Source organism: Zea mays, chromosome 6 (assembly GCF_902167145.1).
Source record: "Zea mays cultivar B73 chromosome 6, Zm-B73-REFERENCE-NAM-5.0, whole genome shotgun sequence".
NCBI classification, from domain to species: Eukaryota; Viridiplantae; Streptophyta; class Magnoliopsida; order Poales; family Poaceae; genus Zea; species Zea mays.
The window spans coordinates 103,018,521-103,036,100 of record NC_050101.1 but is presented as its reverse complement, the minus strand read 5'-3'; the positions used below and the strand labels follow the sequence as shown (position 1 = coordinate 103,036,100).

Below are 17,580 nucleotides of genomic sequence, written 5' to 3'. Positions count from 1 at the left end.
TGCGACTGAAGCAGCAGCAGTCTGCTCATGTCATGCGTGTGGCTGCGCGTACAATACATGCATGAGAAGAACGAGAAACGGCAACCGGTACAATTAAGCCCCCAAATGACAGGCACAAAGCCGAGACGAGATCTAACCACAGAAAATGCTAGCTGCCCGTCTCGTGTATGTGCATACAATACATGTATGACAAGCGCAGGTCAAACTGAAAGGAGGGGCAGGAAATCAACTGCAAGCACTACTAGTTCATCATGCATGGTTTTTAGTTCACACACATCTTAGGCAAACCATAATATGAAATCATCGTCCAGCTCAGATCTTCCTTCCACGCGCAGCCCTCAGCAGTTCAGCCAGCACCGAGGGGCAGCTTGCCACCAGATGCTCGTAGCCGTCAGTCGCCAGGATAGCATCGAGAGTCTCAGGCGACCTGGTGACGAACTCAAGGCACTTGGCTTTGAGCAGCGAGCAGTTGTGCTGCTCGGCGAGAGCCAACGTCGCGGCCGCTGTGCCGATGTCGATGCCGCCAGAGAGCTTGCATTCGCACATGAGCTTCAGTCTGTTCAGCCCATACCTGTCAAAATTGTTAGGAGCTAATTACAATCTACTAGTATACACTATACACACAGTAATTGTCGTCATATATATTGTTGCTTCCATATGCAACAAAATAAGATTAAAAGAAACCTTACCTGTCAGCAGCTACCAGTAGGTGCTGAGCCATGGCCACCGCCGCCTCAGGCTCCTGGTCCTGGGCACCGTCGAGCTCTGGAGCCGTGTCGGTATAGATGAAGCGAAGCATGGACCTGAACACAGCAGCCTCCATGCCTTTGACCTCCACAGAAGCGGAGCTGCGTTCCTCCATGCCTCCGAAGAACTCGGCCTTAAAAACAGGGGACCTTGCGGCGAGTATGGCCCTGTGGGCGGCGAAGGACTCCCCGGAGACACGGAACGTGACGTCCGCTCCGTCCTCGCTCTGCAGGAGGTCGCCGAGGTGCTGGTGTAGGTCCGAGGGTGGCGGCACTGGCAGGGACGACAGCGCCTTATCCGTGGCGGCGTCCAAGTCGCGTAGCACGGTGACCGTGCATTCCACGGTCAGTGAATCGTCCACGAGATAACCTGACGATGGTAGCTCGTGCTTCAGGATGAGGAGAAGTTCAGGCGAGCATTTCGAGTCGCTGGCAAACACATGGGACACCCTCTTCTCTTCGGACCAGCAGGTATCGAGATGCGGCCGCTGGCTGGTGGGGCTGGGGCATACAAGCCGGCAGCTCAGGTTCACCCTCACCTTGTCGTCGTCCCTCTGGGGTTCACTGACAAGGATGAGCTTCAGACCTACCCACTCGGAGTGATCGTCGTCGCCATAAGTGCCGAAGCAGTCCTCGTCCTCGAAGAAGTACCAGTAATCAGGATAGAAACGGACCTCCCACTCGTGGCCATCGATGTGCCATCGGAATTTGATGAACTCCGATGCCCCCATGGTAGCGGTGGCGCAGTAGCCGTCGATCTTGAGCAGCTGCACCGAGCGCACAGCCTCAGTGACAGCCAGGTTCGTTGTGCCGTCATGTTCCATGATGGAGACCAGATAAGATCCACAAAATTCTCCCAGTCGGCCTGTTTTAAAATGTTTCGAGTTCTTCATCGTCAAAGCCAAACATACAGATAACTGAAGTGGAAAGACAAATCTGGGGGGTTAAGGGGTTACCTTCACTTCACCCCGTCCGGCGCCGACGAGGACTCGGCCAGCGGTATGCGGCGGGATTGGCGGCCGCCCGACCCCGAGGAATGGATCTGGGCTTTGTAGTCAAGTCGTCAATGGTGGTGGTGGTGGTGTGGAGTGGGGGAAACCGGTTTTCGAAAAAGAACCAGCCTGAAAAGCGCCGCACATGGCTCTACCTCTATCTAAAGCAACAAAGCGCTGCTTTAATCAGGAAAACACAGACGATCAAAGACTGATTTTCTGCAACTCAACACAGCTTTATCCGATTGAATGGCGCGATCGAGAACTCAGGATAGACTGTTTTTTTCTCTTCTTTTTATGGTAACTCAGCGCAGCTTTACTATCTGATTTGCACCCGAAAGAACATGAGCAGGCAGGCTGCTTTACCACGTCGGCAAATTAAAGGCTGGCTCCTTCTTTCTGACTTGTATCAAAGGGAGAACAGGTTGGTTGCTTAGCAACCAAGCCAGCTGCCAGATGGAAGGAGAGCTCTCAAAACCATCACACGGAAACATTCTGGTCTTTTAAACTTCAAATGCCACCACCTTGCAAGGAGATTTTTTGCCATTATGAAACACGGCACGATACGAAGGCGAGAGGGGCTTCGACACTTTGGAAACCCACACGATCTCCGCATCAGGCGTGTCCGATATTGATTAATCCTCTGTTGTTTCCAACCAGGCAATCAAGAACACCATCTACCGGAACACCATCTACCGTAGACTTGTCAATTCCTGTCTGCGCGCGCGTGTGGCGCAGGCCGATCGTCCGTTGACCCGATGATCGGCGCGTCGGCCGTCAATCCCTTGACACCGCGGCTGCGGCGGCTGACGGTCCTCCCGCTCGTCGTGCTCATCTTCTATGAGGTCTCAAGGGGCCCTTCGGCATCAAGGACTTGGTCCGCGTGGGCAGTGGCACACTACACCAAAATAGTAAACTTCCTAGAGCCTAAACCCTAGGAAGTTAGACCTAAACTCTAGGAAGTTAGCTAAACTCTCGGAAGTTAAGCCATCCCGTCGGAAGTTTGGCTCTCGGAAATTTTTTGTCGGAAGTTAGCTTAACTTCCTAGAGGCTCTAGGAAGTTAAGCTAACTTCCTACAGCCAAAAAAGCCTCTCGGAAGTTAGTAGATTCTCGGAAGTTAGTAGCTTCACGCCGTCAGCGCCGTCAGCTGACTAACTTCCTACAACTAACTTCCTACGGCTGACCGTAGCCCCTAGGAAGTTAGCTGGCTAACTTCCTACGACTTACTATAACCCCTAGGAAGGTAGCTGGCTAACTTCCTACGGCTTAATAAGCCTCTAGAAAGTTAATTTGACCAGCATTATAAATGCTTTTATTTTTATTTTACACCACATTCCACAACATAACAAATATATCAACAGCTATATAACACAACATATTTTCACATAACACATCTCACACACAATCACATAACAATATTTAAATTCATAGTCTCATCAATTACATCACAAAAGTCTCATCCATAGTCTCATCAATTACATCACAAAAGTCTCATCCATAGTCATAATAAGACACATCTCATCATCCAGTACTAATAAGAGACAATATCTCATACATAGTTATAATAAAAGTCTCAAGTATCAGAACGCAATAACATGGAAGCTCACGGTCGTCGATCACCATCGGGTTACAGTGACGAGTGATGGTCGATACCTCCAGCCGGGCCGAACATAGCTCGAACACAGCTGCTGCCCCCATTCCAGATCCTGCAATTGTTACGACGCATCATGGTCAACTACAGAAGATCAAATTACATCTATGCGTTGACATGCTTTGCCTATACACGTTAGTATGTGATAACTGATAAGTAAGACTAACCGATACACATGGTGACAACACCAAATCTGCAGTCTCTGCCCCGGCACTTCATTTCATTTAGAAGAGTAGCCACGCACCGGGCACCTGAACATACAAAGAATCACAAGTTTAACCGACTTTGCTCAGAAAAAAAATATAGCAGGTAAGTAGATGTTCCATTACCTGTTGCACCCAAAGGGTGTCCAAGGGCAATCGTGCCTCCATTTACATTTACTTTGGAACGGTCCAGCCCCGACTTGTTGCAGCAATAGACAAACTGAGTGAGTAAACCCTTCTCCAAGGTCTCCACCGAATGGTTTGCTGCAGACCGAAGAAAACAGATCTCTAGTGAACAACATGACGTCGATTAATTAACAGGTATGGTGCAGGTTTTATATCACAATATTATACATATATTCTTGTTAACTGACCCAATGTTACTTATAACAAAATAAAATATGTAAGAGAACCCATGCAACTTGTAGTGTTGATGATAATACTATACTTTTGGAAGTTTGGAACCAATGAAAAGAAACGAGGCATAAGTTGTGCTGGACAACATAAACTTCTAAATTGCACTCATACAAGAACATACCACAGGTGCATTAGATATCTCCTCGGTATTGAAGCCAACACAACCATATCCTGAAAGCTTAGCAGTGAAACCTTTATCTATTTGGATGTTCAAAGTTGAGAACTCGTTGTACATGGCCTGAAAAACAAATGGAAATATAAATACAAGTTAAGTCAGCGGCTCGGTATTATAAGATAATGTGGTTGAATGCCAAATAAAAAATTAAAAGCACACCTTTTGTGTGATGCCATAAGACCATAAATCAAGTAGCATGCTCACCTGAAAGGGTCCTTCATCATGCAAGAAAGCTAGACCTCTGGCAGCACCCAGGGCAACCTTCAAACGTTTAGACCAGTCCATGAAATGACCATCTGATCTTCCAAAGAGTAGCTTATCTAAGCTTCCATGATAAAGCCGTTCATAGACCAACATCCTTTCATTAGAATCTTCTTTTGCATAATAGCCGATCAGTTTACATAAATTGGGATGCTGAAGCGATGCCAATGTGGTTGCTTGTGTTTTAAACTCCTTCAAACTCCGCATGTAACAAACAATATATCAATATGTAACAACAGCAGAATAATGAGCTAGATAGTAAATATACAACTTAATACAATAAGCTTGATTGACACATCAGCAGATTAGACTACTGTAGAACACATAATAATGTTCAATTCACCATTTATATAATTTTTAAGTTATAACAACCATTTCAAGTTAGCTCTGCATTTACTCCAAAATATTTCCTGAGTAATGGTATATTAATTATGGGGCCAGATTAGACCTGCTGCGGTCCTAATTAGCATTCAAAAAAGTAATGGTATATTAATTATGGGGCCAGACTAGCATATGTCAGCACAGTAGGCATTTGATCACATGCCCACAAAATGAACCTGATACTCTAGCCTAAATTCAGATCCTTAACAGAATAATTAATGATGCAAAATTACCGACAGGAGCAGATAACTTACCGCTAGGCGCGCACAACCCACCAACCTGTGACGACTTGAGCACGACAGGAGCAGATACAGCGGTCATCCATGCCATGGCGAGGGGAGCAGGAGGTGTGTGTGGAGGAACAACTGGCGTTGGCGAGCTCCGACCACCAGGGGGGCACGTGCACGGGAGCAGGGAGGGGCGCCATGGGAAGGACCTCGGCCGGCTGGGAGGAGTAGAGAGAAACTAAATAAAACACACAAGTTTGACCAAAAGATATTGATCAAGGAGAGAAACTGAATAAAACACACCCACGAGGATGTGGATCATCAGTGACTACAATGGATAGCAAGGGAATAGACTTCACAGGGTTCTGACTGTCACTGTCCAACCAAAAATTTAAGAGGAAATCACACCTACTTTAATTAAGAAAAAAACATGCAGAATTCTGGGCATGTATATTGTTGGTAAAGGTGGGGGTTGGCATGCCAAAAGAAGATGGAGATGGCAATTTGAACATATGATGGTCAATTAACAGAGGAACACATTTAAAGTTCTAAATTTAAATTTCTAATGAAGGCAGCCGCGTAGTTGTAAAATTAAAGTGTTACAGGTAGGAGTAGGTGGTAAAACTGAACAGCAAACCTAACTCAATGATTCGATCCAACCTAAAACACAGTAAACTGCAAGTGCAGTAGAACGGAGCTTCTTTATGGTATTGAATTGGAAGATGGGACTCGGCACGGCTAAATCCGAGCAGGGGCCAGGGCGCGCGCAGGGAGCTCCACGGCGCGTGGCACGGGAGCTGGAGGCCGAGCTGGAGCTGAAGGGGGCGCCGACCATGGAAGAGGGCAGAGGGAGGTCGAGGAGAAGGAACGGAGCGTGCCATGAATGGAGCTCGAAATTCGGCGCGTGGAGGGACTTCAGGAGGAGGAAGCCGAGCGCCAGCCAGGGGAATGAGGGCACCGGTCGGACCTGAGGAAGAAGATGAGGGCAGAGGACGCCGGCTTGGAGGAGCAGGGAAGGCACCGAGCTGGGCGACGGCGGGCGACCTGGGCGAGCGCGGATCGGCGCGACGGGGACGAAGGCCGGGCGCAGGGACGCGGCAGCAGGGAGATGAGCGGCCGAGCACCTGGGGCGAGGTGGAGCGCAGCAAGGAAGAAGAGGAGGGAGAGAGAAACGTGTGTGAGGGAGACAAGGGAGAGGGAGACGAGACGCGGCTGGGGCTTGCTGGGAGCAGGCTTCCGTCGGCGGGGAGATGAAGACGGCAAGGCGAGCGCGGCTGTAAAAATCCCACGGAGATAGGATCGAAGGGTAGGGCGGCGGTAGAAGATTTTTCTTAGAATTTTCTTATTTTCCTTTTTAAAAAAATCGCAGATATTCTCGTAATCAGATTAACTCATCTACTTTCGTCCCGAATATTTGATTTATCTGTCTTGCTAGAGAAACAATCGAATTAATTATTTTACGCACGATTTTCCCAGTCCTGGTATATAGATTTAAAATATACACAAAGGAGCCAGGCTAAAATGAGATCGACTTCAATAATTTACTCTACGTGATTTAGTTGAAGTAAGTCAAAATCCTATCTGTTAAGATGCACTCGATTTTGTCGCCAAAAGAACGTGCTGAAGAAACAACCTGAATTATTAACCTTGTGCACGATTTCTCGGATAACGCACGCGGCCAAATCAGATCAGGCGCTTTCCAAATTGCATTTACTTAACCGAGCAATTCTAAACAAGCATAGAACTTGTCATCATGCGAGAAGATTGAATTCTGAACTCCATGAATTCCTTTTAATATTCTTGATGGATAGAGATGCAGTGGACAAAGAAATCACTATTTGTGCTGACATTTATCACTGAGGTCCATATATGTTGCCTAATATGAGGCAAACACCTAGGGCAAATAAGTGCAACACAAATTTATTATATGCACAAATCATGCGCTAATGTGGCGGATGAATGAATATCTTTGTATTATACATCTCACACTTCTCGACTACAGGCTACAATTCTGATAGAAAATAAATCTGCCAGGCTGCTCTATCTGCATTTCTGCCCAAACAAGAATTTACAGCTTCGGTCCTGGTGGAACACACGGGAGGGAGAAAGGAGAGTGAGAAGAGGATAAGACTGAGTAGGGGTTTAAGATAAAAAATATAACTTCCTAGAGTAGAGCCGTAGGAAGTTACTTAACTTCCTAGAGGTTGTACATATACTATAGGCAGTTAGCTTTTCGTTTGACTGGTCAAAAGCTGAAATCTAACTTCCTAGAGGAGGCCGTAGGAAGTTAGCATGGGCAGCTAACTTCCTAGAGGCGGTCGTAGGAAGTTAGCAGCTCGTTTGACCGCATCCGTGGATAAGCAACTGAAAGTTAACTTCCTAGAGTAGGCCGTAGGAAGTTAGCTGCTCATGCTAACTTCCTACGGCCGCCTCTAGAAAGTTAGCGGCTCATTTGACCACACACACGGGTCAGCATGTGAAAGCTAACTTCCTACAGGTTTTATAAAATACCGTAGGAAGTTATGTTTATTTCCTAGAGCTACTAGTTGCCTCTCGGAAGTTATTTATTTCCTACGGTTTGTTATAAAAGCTGTAGGAAGTTAAAAAACCGTAGGAAGTGTATGATTTTGGTGTAGTGGCACGCTGCTCCCGATCCTCGGCTTCCTCGCCCTGTTGAGTTTGTAATCCAAATTCTGTAGATGGAAGCTGTGTTAGCGAGCGGAGCTAAGGCTCGTCGCCGAGAGACTTAGGCTAAAAGAAGGTTCTACCCGTTTCAGTATGCATGATTTTAATCCAGTAAGTACACCTATTTCTCCTCACTTCAAGTTGTCATCTGTTGAAAAAGTAAGCCTTATCACATTAGTTACGTAGTCAACATTTTAGTTGCATGCATTAGCTAGTTAGTGGTCGCATTAGCTCTGGTTTTTGTGGATGCCATGCAGTAGTGGGTTAGTGGCAGCACGAGTGATTGCATGAGCTTCTGTGGACGCCATGCAATAGTGGGTTAGTGGCAGCGAGTCGCACCCATGCGTGAGGACGCGGTACTCGCGGTGTGTGAACGTGGGGATGGACACGTCAATTCTGTACATCGTGGAGACGCTCGGACTCTACTTGTATTCCTTTGTATCAGGAAACGTCGCAAGAATTAGCGACACAAATTCTCTTGAGTCCATCCAGTGCTTGTGAGTTTGTTTGATTTTCATTTCTATCACTTGGTACCAGAGCTAAGTTCGATAAGTCATGTCAGCTCCAACGGGAGATCGTTCCCTGACTCCGCCTCGTCGTCGACAATGGAGATCGCCACCGCGTCGGCGCAGGAACGGTGGCGACGGCGAGCGAGTGGTGGAGAGGATCGTGGAGCGAATCTCATCGGCCGGACTGTTTTTTTTCCTTCTTCCTTTTATGGTAACTCAGCGCAGCTTTACTATCTGATTTGCACCCGAAAGAACATGAGCAGGCAGGCTGCTTTACCACGTCGGCAAATTAAAGGCTGGCTCCTTCTTTCTGACTTCTATCAAAGGGAGAACAGGTTGGTTGCTTAGCAACGAAGCCAGCTGCCAGATGGAAGGAGAGCTCTCAAAACCATCACACGGAAACATTCTGGTCTTTTAAACTTCAAATGCCACCACCTTGCAAGGAGATTTTTTGCCATTATGAAACACGGCACGATACGGAGGCGAGAGGGGCTTCGACACTTTGGAAACCCACACGATCTCCGCATCAGGCGTGTCCGATATTGATTAATCCTCTGTTGTTTCCAACCAGGCAATCAAGAACACCATCTACCGGAACACCATCTACCGTAGACTTGTCAATTCCTGTCTGCGCGCGCGTGTGGCGCAGGCCGATCGTCCGTTGACCCGATGATCGGCGCGTCGGCCGTCAATCCCTTGACACCGCGGCTGCGACGGCTGACGGTCCTCCCGCTCGTCGTGCTCATCTTCTATGAGGTCTCAAGGGGCCCTTCGGCATCAAGGACTTGGTCCGCGTGGGCAGTGGCACGCTGCTCCCGATCCTCGGCTTCCTCGCCCTGTTGAGTTTGTAATCCAAATTCTGTAGATGGAAGCTGTGTTAGCGAGCGGAGCTAAGGCTCGTCGCCGAGAGACTTAGGATAAAAGAAGGTTCTACCCGTTTCAGTATGCATGATTTTAATCCAGTAAGTACACCTATTTCTCCTCACTTCAAGTTGTCATCTGTTGAAAAAGTAAGCCTTATCACATTAGTTACGTAGTCAACATTTTAGTTGCATGCATTAGCTAGTTAGTGGTCGCATTAGCTCTGGTTTTTGTGGATGCCATGCAGTAGTGGGTTAGTGGCAGCACGAGTGATTGCATGAGCTTCTGTGGACGCCATGCAATAGTGGGTTAGTGGCAGCGAGTCGCACCCATGCGTGAGGACGCGGTACTCGCGGTGTGTGAACGTGGGGATGGACACGTCAATTCTGTACATCGTGGAGACGCTCGGACTCTACTTGTATTCCTTTGTATCAGGAAACGTCGCAAGAATTAGCGACACAAATTCTCTTGAGTCCATCCAGTGCTTGTGAGTTTGTTTGATTTTCATTTATATCACTTGGTACCAGAGCTAAGTTCGATAAGTCATGTCAGCTCCAACGGGAGATCGTTCCCTGACTCCGCCTCGTCGTCGACAATGGAGATCGCCACCGCGTCGGCGCAGGAACGGTGGCGACGGCGAGCGAGTGGTGGAGAGGATCGTGGAGCGAATCTCATCGGCCGGACTGTTTTTTTTCCTTCTTCTTTTTATGGTAACTCAGCGCAGCTTTACTATCTGATTTGCACCCGAAAGAACATGAGCAGGCAGGCTGCTTTACCACGTCGGCAAATTAAAGGCTGGCTCCTTCTTTCTGACTTCTATCAAAGGGAGAACAGGTTGGTTGCTTAGCAACCAAGCCAGCTGCCAGATGGAAGGAGAGCTCTCAAAACCATCACACGGAAACATTCTGGTCTTTTAAACTTCAAATGCCACCACCTTGCAAGGAGATTTTTTGCCATTATGAAACACGGCACGATACGGAGGCGAGAGGGGCTTCGACACTTTGGAAACCCACACGATCTCCGCATCAGGCGTGTCCGATATTGATTAATCCTCTGTTGTTTCCAACCAGGCAATCAAGAACACCATCTACCGGAACACCATCTACCGTAGACTTGTCAATTCCTGTCTGCGCGCGCGTGTGGCGCAGGCCGATCGTCCGTTGACCCGATGATCGGCGCGTCGGCCGTCAATCCCTTGACACCGCGGCTGCGGCGGCTGACGGTCCTCCCGCTCGTCGTGCTCATCTTCTATGAGGTCTCAAGGGGCCCTTCGGCAACAAGGACTTGGTCCGCGTGGGCAGTGGCACGCTGCTCCCGATCCTCGGCTTCCTCGCCCTGTTGAGTTTGTAATCCAAATTCTGTAGATGGAAGCTGTGTTAGCGAGCGGAGCTAAGGCTCGTCGCCGAGAGACTTAGGCTAAAAGAAGGTTCTACCCGTTTCAGTATGCATGATTTTAATCCAGTAAGTACACCTATTTCTCCTCACTTCAAGTTGTCATCTGTTGAAAAAGTAAGCCTTATCACATTAGTTACGTAGTCAACATTTTAGTTGCATGCATTAGCTAGTTAGTGGTCGCATTAGCTCTGGTTTTTGTGGATGCCATGCAGTAGTGGGTTAGTGGCAGCACGAGTGATTGCATGAGCTTCTGTGGACGCCATGCAATAGTGGGTTAGTGGCAGCGAGTCGCACCCATGCGTGAGGACGCGGTACTCGCGGTGTGTGAACGTGGGGATGGACACGTCAATTCTGTACATCGTGGAGACGCTCGGACTCTACTTGTATTCCTTTGTATCAGGAAACGTCGCAAGAATTAGCGACACAAATTCTCTTGAGTCCATCCAGTGCTTGTGAGTTTGTTTGATTTTCATTTCTATCACTTGGTACCAGAGCTAAGTTCGATAAGTCATGTCAGCTCCAACGGGAGATCGTTCCCTGACTCCGCCTCGTCGTCGACAATGGAGATCGCCACCGCGTCGGCGCAGGAACGGTGGCGACGGCGAGCGAGTGGTGGAGAGGATCGTGGAGCGAATCTCATCGGCCGGACTGTTTTTTTTTTCCTTCTTCTTTTTATGGTAACTCAGCGCAGCTTTACTATCTGATTTGCACCCGAAAGAACATGAGCAGGCAGGCTGCTTTACCACGTCGGCAAATTAAAGGCTGGCTCCTTCTTTCTGACTTCTATCAAAGGGAGAACAGGTTGGTTGCTTAGCAACCAAGCCAGCTGCCAGATGGAAGGAGAGCTCTCAAAACCATCACACGGAAACATTCTGGTCTTTTAAACTTCAAATGCCACCACCTTGCAAGGAGATTTTTTGCCATTATGAAACACGGCACGATACGGAGGCGAGAGGGGCTTCGACACTTTGGAAACCCACACGATCTCCGCATCAGGCGTGTCCGATATTGATTAATCCTCTGTTGTTTCCAACCAGGCAATCAAGAACACCATCTACCGGAACACCATCTACCGTAGACTTGTCAATTCCTGTCTGCGCGCGCGTGTGGCGCAGGCCGATCGTCCGTTGACCCGATGATCGGCGCGTCGGCCGTCAATCCCTTGACACCGTGGCTGCGGCGGCTGACGGTCCTCCCGCTCGTCGTGCTCATCTTCTATGAGGTCTCAAGGGGCCCTTCGGCATCAAGGACTTGGTCCGCGTGGGCAGTGGCACGCTGCTCCCGATCCTCGGCTTCCTCGCCCTGTTGAGTTTGTAATCCAAATTCTGTAGATGGAAGCTGTGTTAGCGAGCGGAGCTAAGGCTCGTCGCCGAGAGACTTAGGCTAAAAGAAGGTTCTACCCGTTTCAGTATGCATGATTTTAATCCAGTAAGTACACCTATTTCTCCTCACTTCAAGTTGTCATCTGTTGAAAAAGTAAGCCTTATCACATTAGTTACGTAGTCAACATTTTAGTTGCATGCATTAGCTAGTTAGTGGTCGCATTAGCTCTGGTTTTTGTGGATGCCATGCAGTAGTGGGTTAGTGGCAGCGAGTCGCACCCATGCGTGAGGACGCGGTACTCGCGGTGTGTGAACGTGGGGATGGACACGTCAATTCTGTACATCGTGGAGACGCTCGGACTCTACTTGTATTCCTTTGTATCAGGAAACGTCGCAAGAATTAGCGACACAAATTCTCTTGAGTCCATCCAGTGCTTGTGAGTTTGTTTGATTTTCATTTCTATCACTTGGTACCAGAGCTAAGTTCGATAAGTCATGTCAGCTCCAACGGGAGATCGTTCCCTGACTCCGCCTCGTCGTCGACAATGGAGATCGCCACCGCGTCGGCGCAGGAACGGTGGCGACGGCGAGCGAGTGGTGGAGAGGATCGTGGAGCGAATCTCATCGGCCGGACTGTTTTTTTTCCTTCTTCTTTTTATGGTAACTCAGCGCAGCTTTACTATCTGATTTGCACCCGAAAGAACATGAGCAGGCAGGCTGCTTTACCACGTCGGCAAATTAAAGGCTGGCTCCTTCTTTCTGACTTCTATCAAAGGGAGAACAGGTTGGTTGCTTAGCAACCAAGCCAGCTGCCAGATGGAAGGAGAGCTCTCAAAACCATCACACGGAAACATTCTGGTCTTTTAAACTTCAAATGCCACCACCTTGCAAGGAGATTTTTTGCCATTATGAAACACGGCACGATACGGAGGCGAGAGGGGCTTTGACACTTTGGAAACCCACACGATCTCCGCATCAGGCGTGTCCGACATTGATTAATCCTCTGTTGTTTCCAACCAGGCAATCAAGAACACCATCTGCTGTAGACTTGTCAATTCCTGTCTGCGCGTGCGTGTGGCGCAGGCCGATCGTCCGTTGACCCGATGATCAGCGCGTCGGCCGTCAATCCCTTGACGCCGCGGCTGCGGCGGCTGACGGTCCTCCCGCTCGTCGTGCTCATCTTCTATGAGGTCTCAAGGGGCCCTTCGGCATCAAGGACTTGGTCCGCGTGGGCAGTGGCACGCTGCTCCCGATCCTCTGCTTCCTCGTCCTTGTTGAGTTTGTGATCCAAATTCTGTAGACGAAGGCCGTGTTAGCGAGCGGAGCTAAGGTTCGTCACCGAGAGACTTGGGCCAAAAGAAGGTTCTACCCATTTCAGTATGCATGATTTTAATCCAGTAAGTACACTCATTTCTCCTCACTTCAAGTTGTCATCTGTTGAAAAAGTAAGCCTTATCACATTAGTCACGTAGTCAACATTTTAGTTGCATGCATTAGCTAGTTAGAGCAACTCCAACAGTTTGGGATAATTTGTTTGGCAAATCTTGGATTTTAGCAACTCCCGAAATGTTATGGTAAAAGAAAAAAATATCCACCTCCAACAGTTTCTTATAATTTGACTTGGCAAAACTAAAATAGGCCCACGCTCCTATCTTTCCTGCGATCCTCTGCCTATATCCTCGCGCCAGACTGTTTTTGCCACGCCTGTAGCCGTCGCGCTCGCGCCAACGTCCGCCGCCGCGATTGGACGCGATTGCCGCCGGCAGTCACCGTTCCTAGAAGGACCAGTCGGCGCTGGTGCTACCAGCATCAATCTGTAATTGGTTTCAAATCACTTTTGCAAATCTGTCGGCGCCAGACTGTTTTTTTGCTTCCTGTAATTGCTGCGTTCATCAATCTGTTGCTGATGGCCGGGATAAATTGTCTGATCTTGCACAATTTTCATTCCTAGGAATCGACATCATGATTGGTTTCAAATCACTTTTGCAAATGGAACTGGACGACAATTCATCTTGCAATGACGATGATTATTTCATCATCGCAGCTGCTGGAATTGTGCAAACCTTTTCTGGTCACAAAAGAAAACCTGGTGGTTCTGTTCCTGGACATGTTGTTATTTATCGAGATCGACAAGACGGGCATCAAAGGATGTTTCAAGATTATTTGGCGGCTAATCCGACATACGGTCCACATTTATTTCGTCGAAGGTTGGTGTTTATTAACCTTTGATTAGCTCCTTACTATATGTATTATATGTGTTGAAGGTTATTATTTTTTTGGTTTAGATATAGGATGAAGAGAGACCTTTTCCTACGCATAATGAATGCTGTTGAAGCACACGATGATTACTTTGTGCAAAAAAGGAATGCAGCCAATGTACTTGGATTGAGTTGCTTCCAGAAAGTCACTGCTGCATTTCGTATGCTCACTTATGGGGTTCCAGCTGATTTAACAGATGAGTACGTTCGCATTGCCGAAAGTACTGCACTTGAGAGCCTACGTAGGTTTGTTGCTGCAGTTGTTGATATTTTTGAAGATGAATACCTGAGATATCCCAATGAGGCGGACACAGCACGCTTACTGGCACTAGGTGACCAAAATGGCTTTCCTGGAAATTTAGGGTCTATCGATTGTATGCATTGGCCGTGGAAGAACTATCCGGTTCAACTACAAGGTCAATACAAAGGGCATGTGGACAAGCCCACTATCATTTTGGAGGCTGTTGCTTTGGACGACCTTTGGATCTGGCATGCTTTCTTTGGAATGCCTGGGTCTCATAATGATATAAATGTTCTTCACCGGTCTCCTTTGTTTGCAAACTTAGCGGAAGGTACAGCTCCACAGGTGAACTTTACTGTTAATGAGCATGATTATACGATGGGTTATTATCTTGCAGATGGTATATATCCCTCATGGGCTACTTTAGTTAAGACTATCTCTAAGCCTATTGGGAACAAGAACAAATATTTTGCAAAAGCACAGGAAGCAGCAAGGAAGGCTGTCGAGAGAGCTTTTGGGGTTCTTCAATCTAGGTTCGCCATTGTTCGAGGACCAGCTCGCATTTGGGACACAGAGACACTAGGAATGATCATGAGGGCTTGTGTGATCATGCACAACATGATTGTTGAAGATGAACGAGTCGTGGACCCTGATGAGCGATTCGAGGACGGTGGTGAAAATGTGCGACCTGGTCACGGGCAGGCTACTCGTACACTTGATCAATTTATTGAAGCACACAAAAAGATCAGAGACAAGGAAATACATGTGCAGTTGAAAGAAGACCTCATCGAACACCTTTGGAACCATCATCCTGATTTGTATACATAGTTATTTTATTTAATTGTTTGGACGACCTATATGTTTGTTCTCAAGTGTAATGAACAGTTTTTTCTCTTCCAACTTGTAATTTTGGTTCACAGGATTTCGGTTCCGGTGAATTAAAAAAATAAAGTAAAGTTTAGTAGTGCTATGCGCCAGCGCCAATTCGAAGCAACAGGTACAGGAGCAGGAAACTAAATACGCTCAGTAGGTCACAGGAGCATCCACCCAGCACACAAGTTAATTAACATACTGCTGCATACATTGAGAATATATATGTAAGTGCAAATAAATCTCAGTCATGAAATTGCACTTTGATAATGCTTCTCATGAATCAACAAACGTTCTGGTGAACTAAACAAATAAACTGAAGCTTAATAGTTCCACAACTGAAATGACTAGAACTAAATTAATTTGCCAAACGCCTAGCAACAATCTTCTCCTGCATTGTCTCGTAGTACTGGCGCTGCAGCGGGCTGAGGGAAGTCATGTCGATTGACATTATCTCTTTTTCCTCTTTAATCAATTCCGCTTCAGCTTTTTTATCCTCAGCTGACACTTTAATCAGTTTTGCTTCAGCTTTTTTTTCCTCAGCTGACACTCGCTTCTTCTCTAGTTCTAGTGCAATGTTGAACCTCTCCTCTTTTGCTTTTTCGATCTCCTTGTCGAAAGCCTCCTTCTTTGCCCACATATTGTCCAGAGCCTCCATGCAAGCTTCGCCACCTCCTCGCCTGAGAGCTTCTTTTGCCTTCTTTATCCCCTGTGGCCTTTTTTTGATTCAGTTTGTGGAGCAACATCCTCTGGAACTTCTTCATTGTTGGTGGCTTCATCATCCCTTGGCCTAGACATCTTGGTGGACTTCTGTTTTTTCTTGTTTGGTTGTTTTTCCAGCTCGGCAAGTTCAAGCCTCTTGGCTTTCCACTTGTCTTCATCCTTCAAAATGTTCCAACAATGTATAAGAGTAAATGCCTTGTTTTCGTTGTCTAAGCTCTGGAACATCTTGGTTGCTTCTGCAATCTGTTTAGAGAATTTGTCCATGTATACATCATTTACAAATAAATAAATTTAAGGAAAAGATTCAATAAATATTTTATACCTTGTCATGGATAGTTGACCCACTTTGATTCCTGCGCAAAATCGCATCATAGCAAGAACAAAACTTGTTCACTTGTGTCTGAATTGTCAGCCACCTATGCATAACAGAACTCTGTGTCCTCGGAACTTTATCTTTAATGTGTTCCTGCATGTGTTCCTCAAAGAATGCATGAACTCTACTCCAAAATGTGGGACGAGATTGATTGGCCCCGTGAATGGGATCTTTGCTAATGTTCAACCAACCTGAGCATACAACTTCATCTTCTGTGGAATTAAAATTTTTTGTCCTCTTCGATCCCTTTGTACCACGACTTGGCATCACTTCCACATCAGCTTGTTCAACTTCATAATTAATGTCTTGTGTGCTCGGAATGTTCAAGTCTTGCATACCAGTAACTCCACCATCATGTCCATTGAGAAGAATGTCAGATAAGAATCCATCTCGTTCCATTTGAATGAGTCTAAAAAAATAGATCAATGGTCAGGAACAATACAAATGAAAACAAACTTAATTACAACCAGTTCTACAAGTATACATAGAACATATGGATAATGTCTTTTCATATAAAAAATAATCTTTGTGTTCTTGTACATCAGCATGAAATATTTTTTATATCTATACAATTGAATTAACATTTGAGAAGTCCTGAAACTTCTGAAAAAATAATGCAACAAATGGAGAGGTCTAATTGAAAGTCGCCTAGAGGGGGGGGGTGAATAGGGCGAAACTGAAAATCTCAAAAATAATCACAACTACAAGCCGAGTTAGCGTTAGAAATATAAACGAGTCCGCGAGAGAGGGCGCAAAACAAATCGCAAGCAAATGAAGAGAGTGACACGCGGATTTGTTTTACCGAGGTTCGGTTCTCGCAAACCTACTCCCCGTTGAGGAGGCCACAAAGGCCGGGTCTCTTTCAACCCTTCCCTCTCTCAAACGGTTCCTTGGATCGAGTGAGCTTTTCTCCTTCTCAATCAAACGGGAACAAAACTTCCCCGCCAGGGTCACCACACAATTGGTGCCTCTTGCCTTGGTTACAATTGAGTTTTGATCATAAGAACAAGTGAGAAAGAAAGAAAGCGATCCAAGCGCAAGAGCTCAAAAGAACACGACAAATCTCTCTCGCTAGTCACTAAAGGCTTGAGTGGAATTGGAGAGGATTTGATCTCTTTTGGTGTGTCTAGAATTGAATGCGTAGCTCTTGTAAGTGGTTGGAAGTTGGAAAACTTGGATACCATGAATGGTGGGGTGGTTGGGGTATTTATAGCCCCAACCACCAAACTTGACCGTTGGCTGGAGGCTTCTGTTCGATGGCGCACCGGACAGTCCGGTGCACACCGGAC

General features: G+C 46.9%; 3 protein-coding genes and 1 pseudogene across 4 annotated transcripts; 1 reads left to right on the top strand and 3 right to left on the bottom strand.

The window, feature by feature from the left end:
• Positions 1 to 135: 135 nt before the first annotated feature.
• On the bottom strand, positions 136 to 2,006 carry LOC100283633 (uncharacterized). Its single transcript, NM_001156534.3, has 3 exons — positions 1,703 to 2,006; positions 690 to 1,611; positions 136 to 571 (listed from the first exon to the last, which is right to left on the bottom strand). The coding sequence occupies exons 2-3, from the start codon at positions 1,568 to 1,570 to the stop codon at positions 313 to 315; spliced, it is 1,140 nt and encodes a 379-aa protein (NP_001150006.2). The 5' UTR covers positions 1,571 to 1,611; positions 1,703 to 2,006; the 3' UTR covers positions 136 to 312.
• A 1,139-nt stretch (positions 2,007 to 3,145) lies between these two features.
• LOC100384027 (serine/threonine-protein kinase pseudogene) lies at positions 3,146 to 6,295 on the bottom strand (annotated as a pseudogene). Its single transcript, NR_159480.1, has 6 exons — positions 5,933 to 6,295; positions 4,390 to 5,272; positions 4,132 to 4,248; positions 3,720 to 3,857; positions 3,558 to 3,641; positions 3,146 to 3,445 (listed from the first exon to the last, which is right to left on the bottom strand). The product of NR_159480.1 is annotated as a serine/threonine-protein kinase pseudogene (transcript).
• Positions 6,296 to 13,480: 7,185 nt separating this feature from the next.
• On the top strand, positions 13,481 to 15,285 carry LOC103629659 (uncharacterized). The gene is made up of 2 exons (XM_020539839.2): positions 13,481 to 14,033; positions 14,112 to 15,285. The coding sequence occupies exons 1-2, from the start codon at positions 13,789 to 13,791 to the stop codon at positions 15,151 to 15,153; spliced, it is 1,287 nt and encodes a 428-aa protein (XP_020395428.1). The 5' UTR covers positions 13,481 to 13,788; the 3' UTR covers positions 15,154 to 15,285.
• A 124-nt stretch (positions 15,286 to 15,409) lies between these two features.
• On the bottom strand, positions 15,410 to 16,747 carry LOC103629658 (glutathione S-transferase T3). Its single transcript, XM_008650749.2, has 2 exons — positions 16,241 to 16,747; positions 15,410 to 16,161 (listed from the first exon to the last, which is right to left on the bottom strand). Exons 1-2 carry the CDS (start codon positions 16,688 to 16,690, stop codon positions 15,898 to 15,900), a joined length of 714 nt encoding a protein of 237 aa, XP_008648971.1. The 5' UTR covers positions 16,691 to 16,747; the 3' UTR covers positions 15,410 to 15,897.
• Between the last annotated feature and the right edge of the window lie 833 nt (positions 16,748 to 17,580).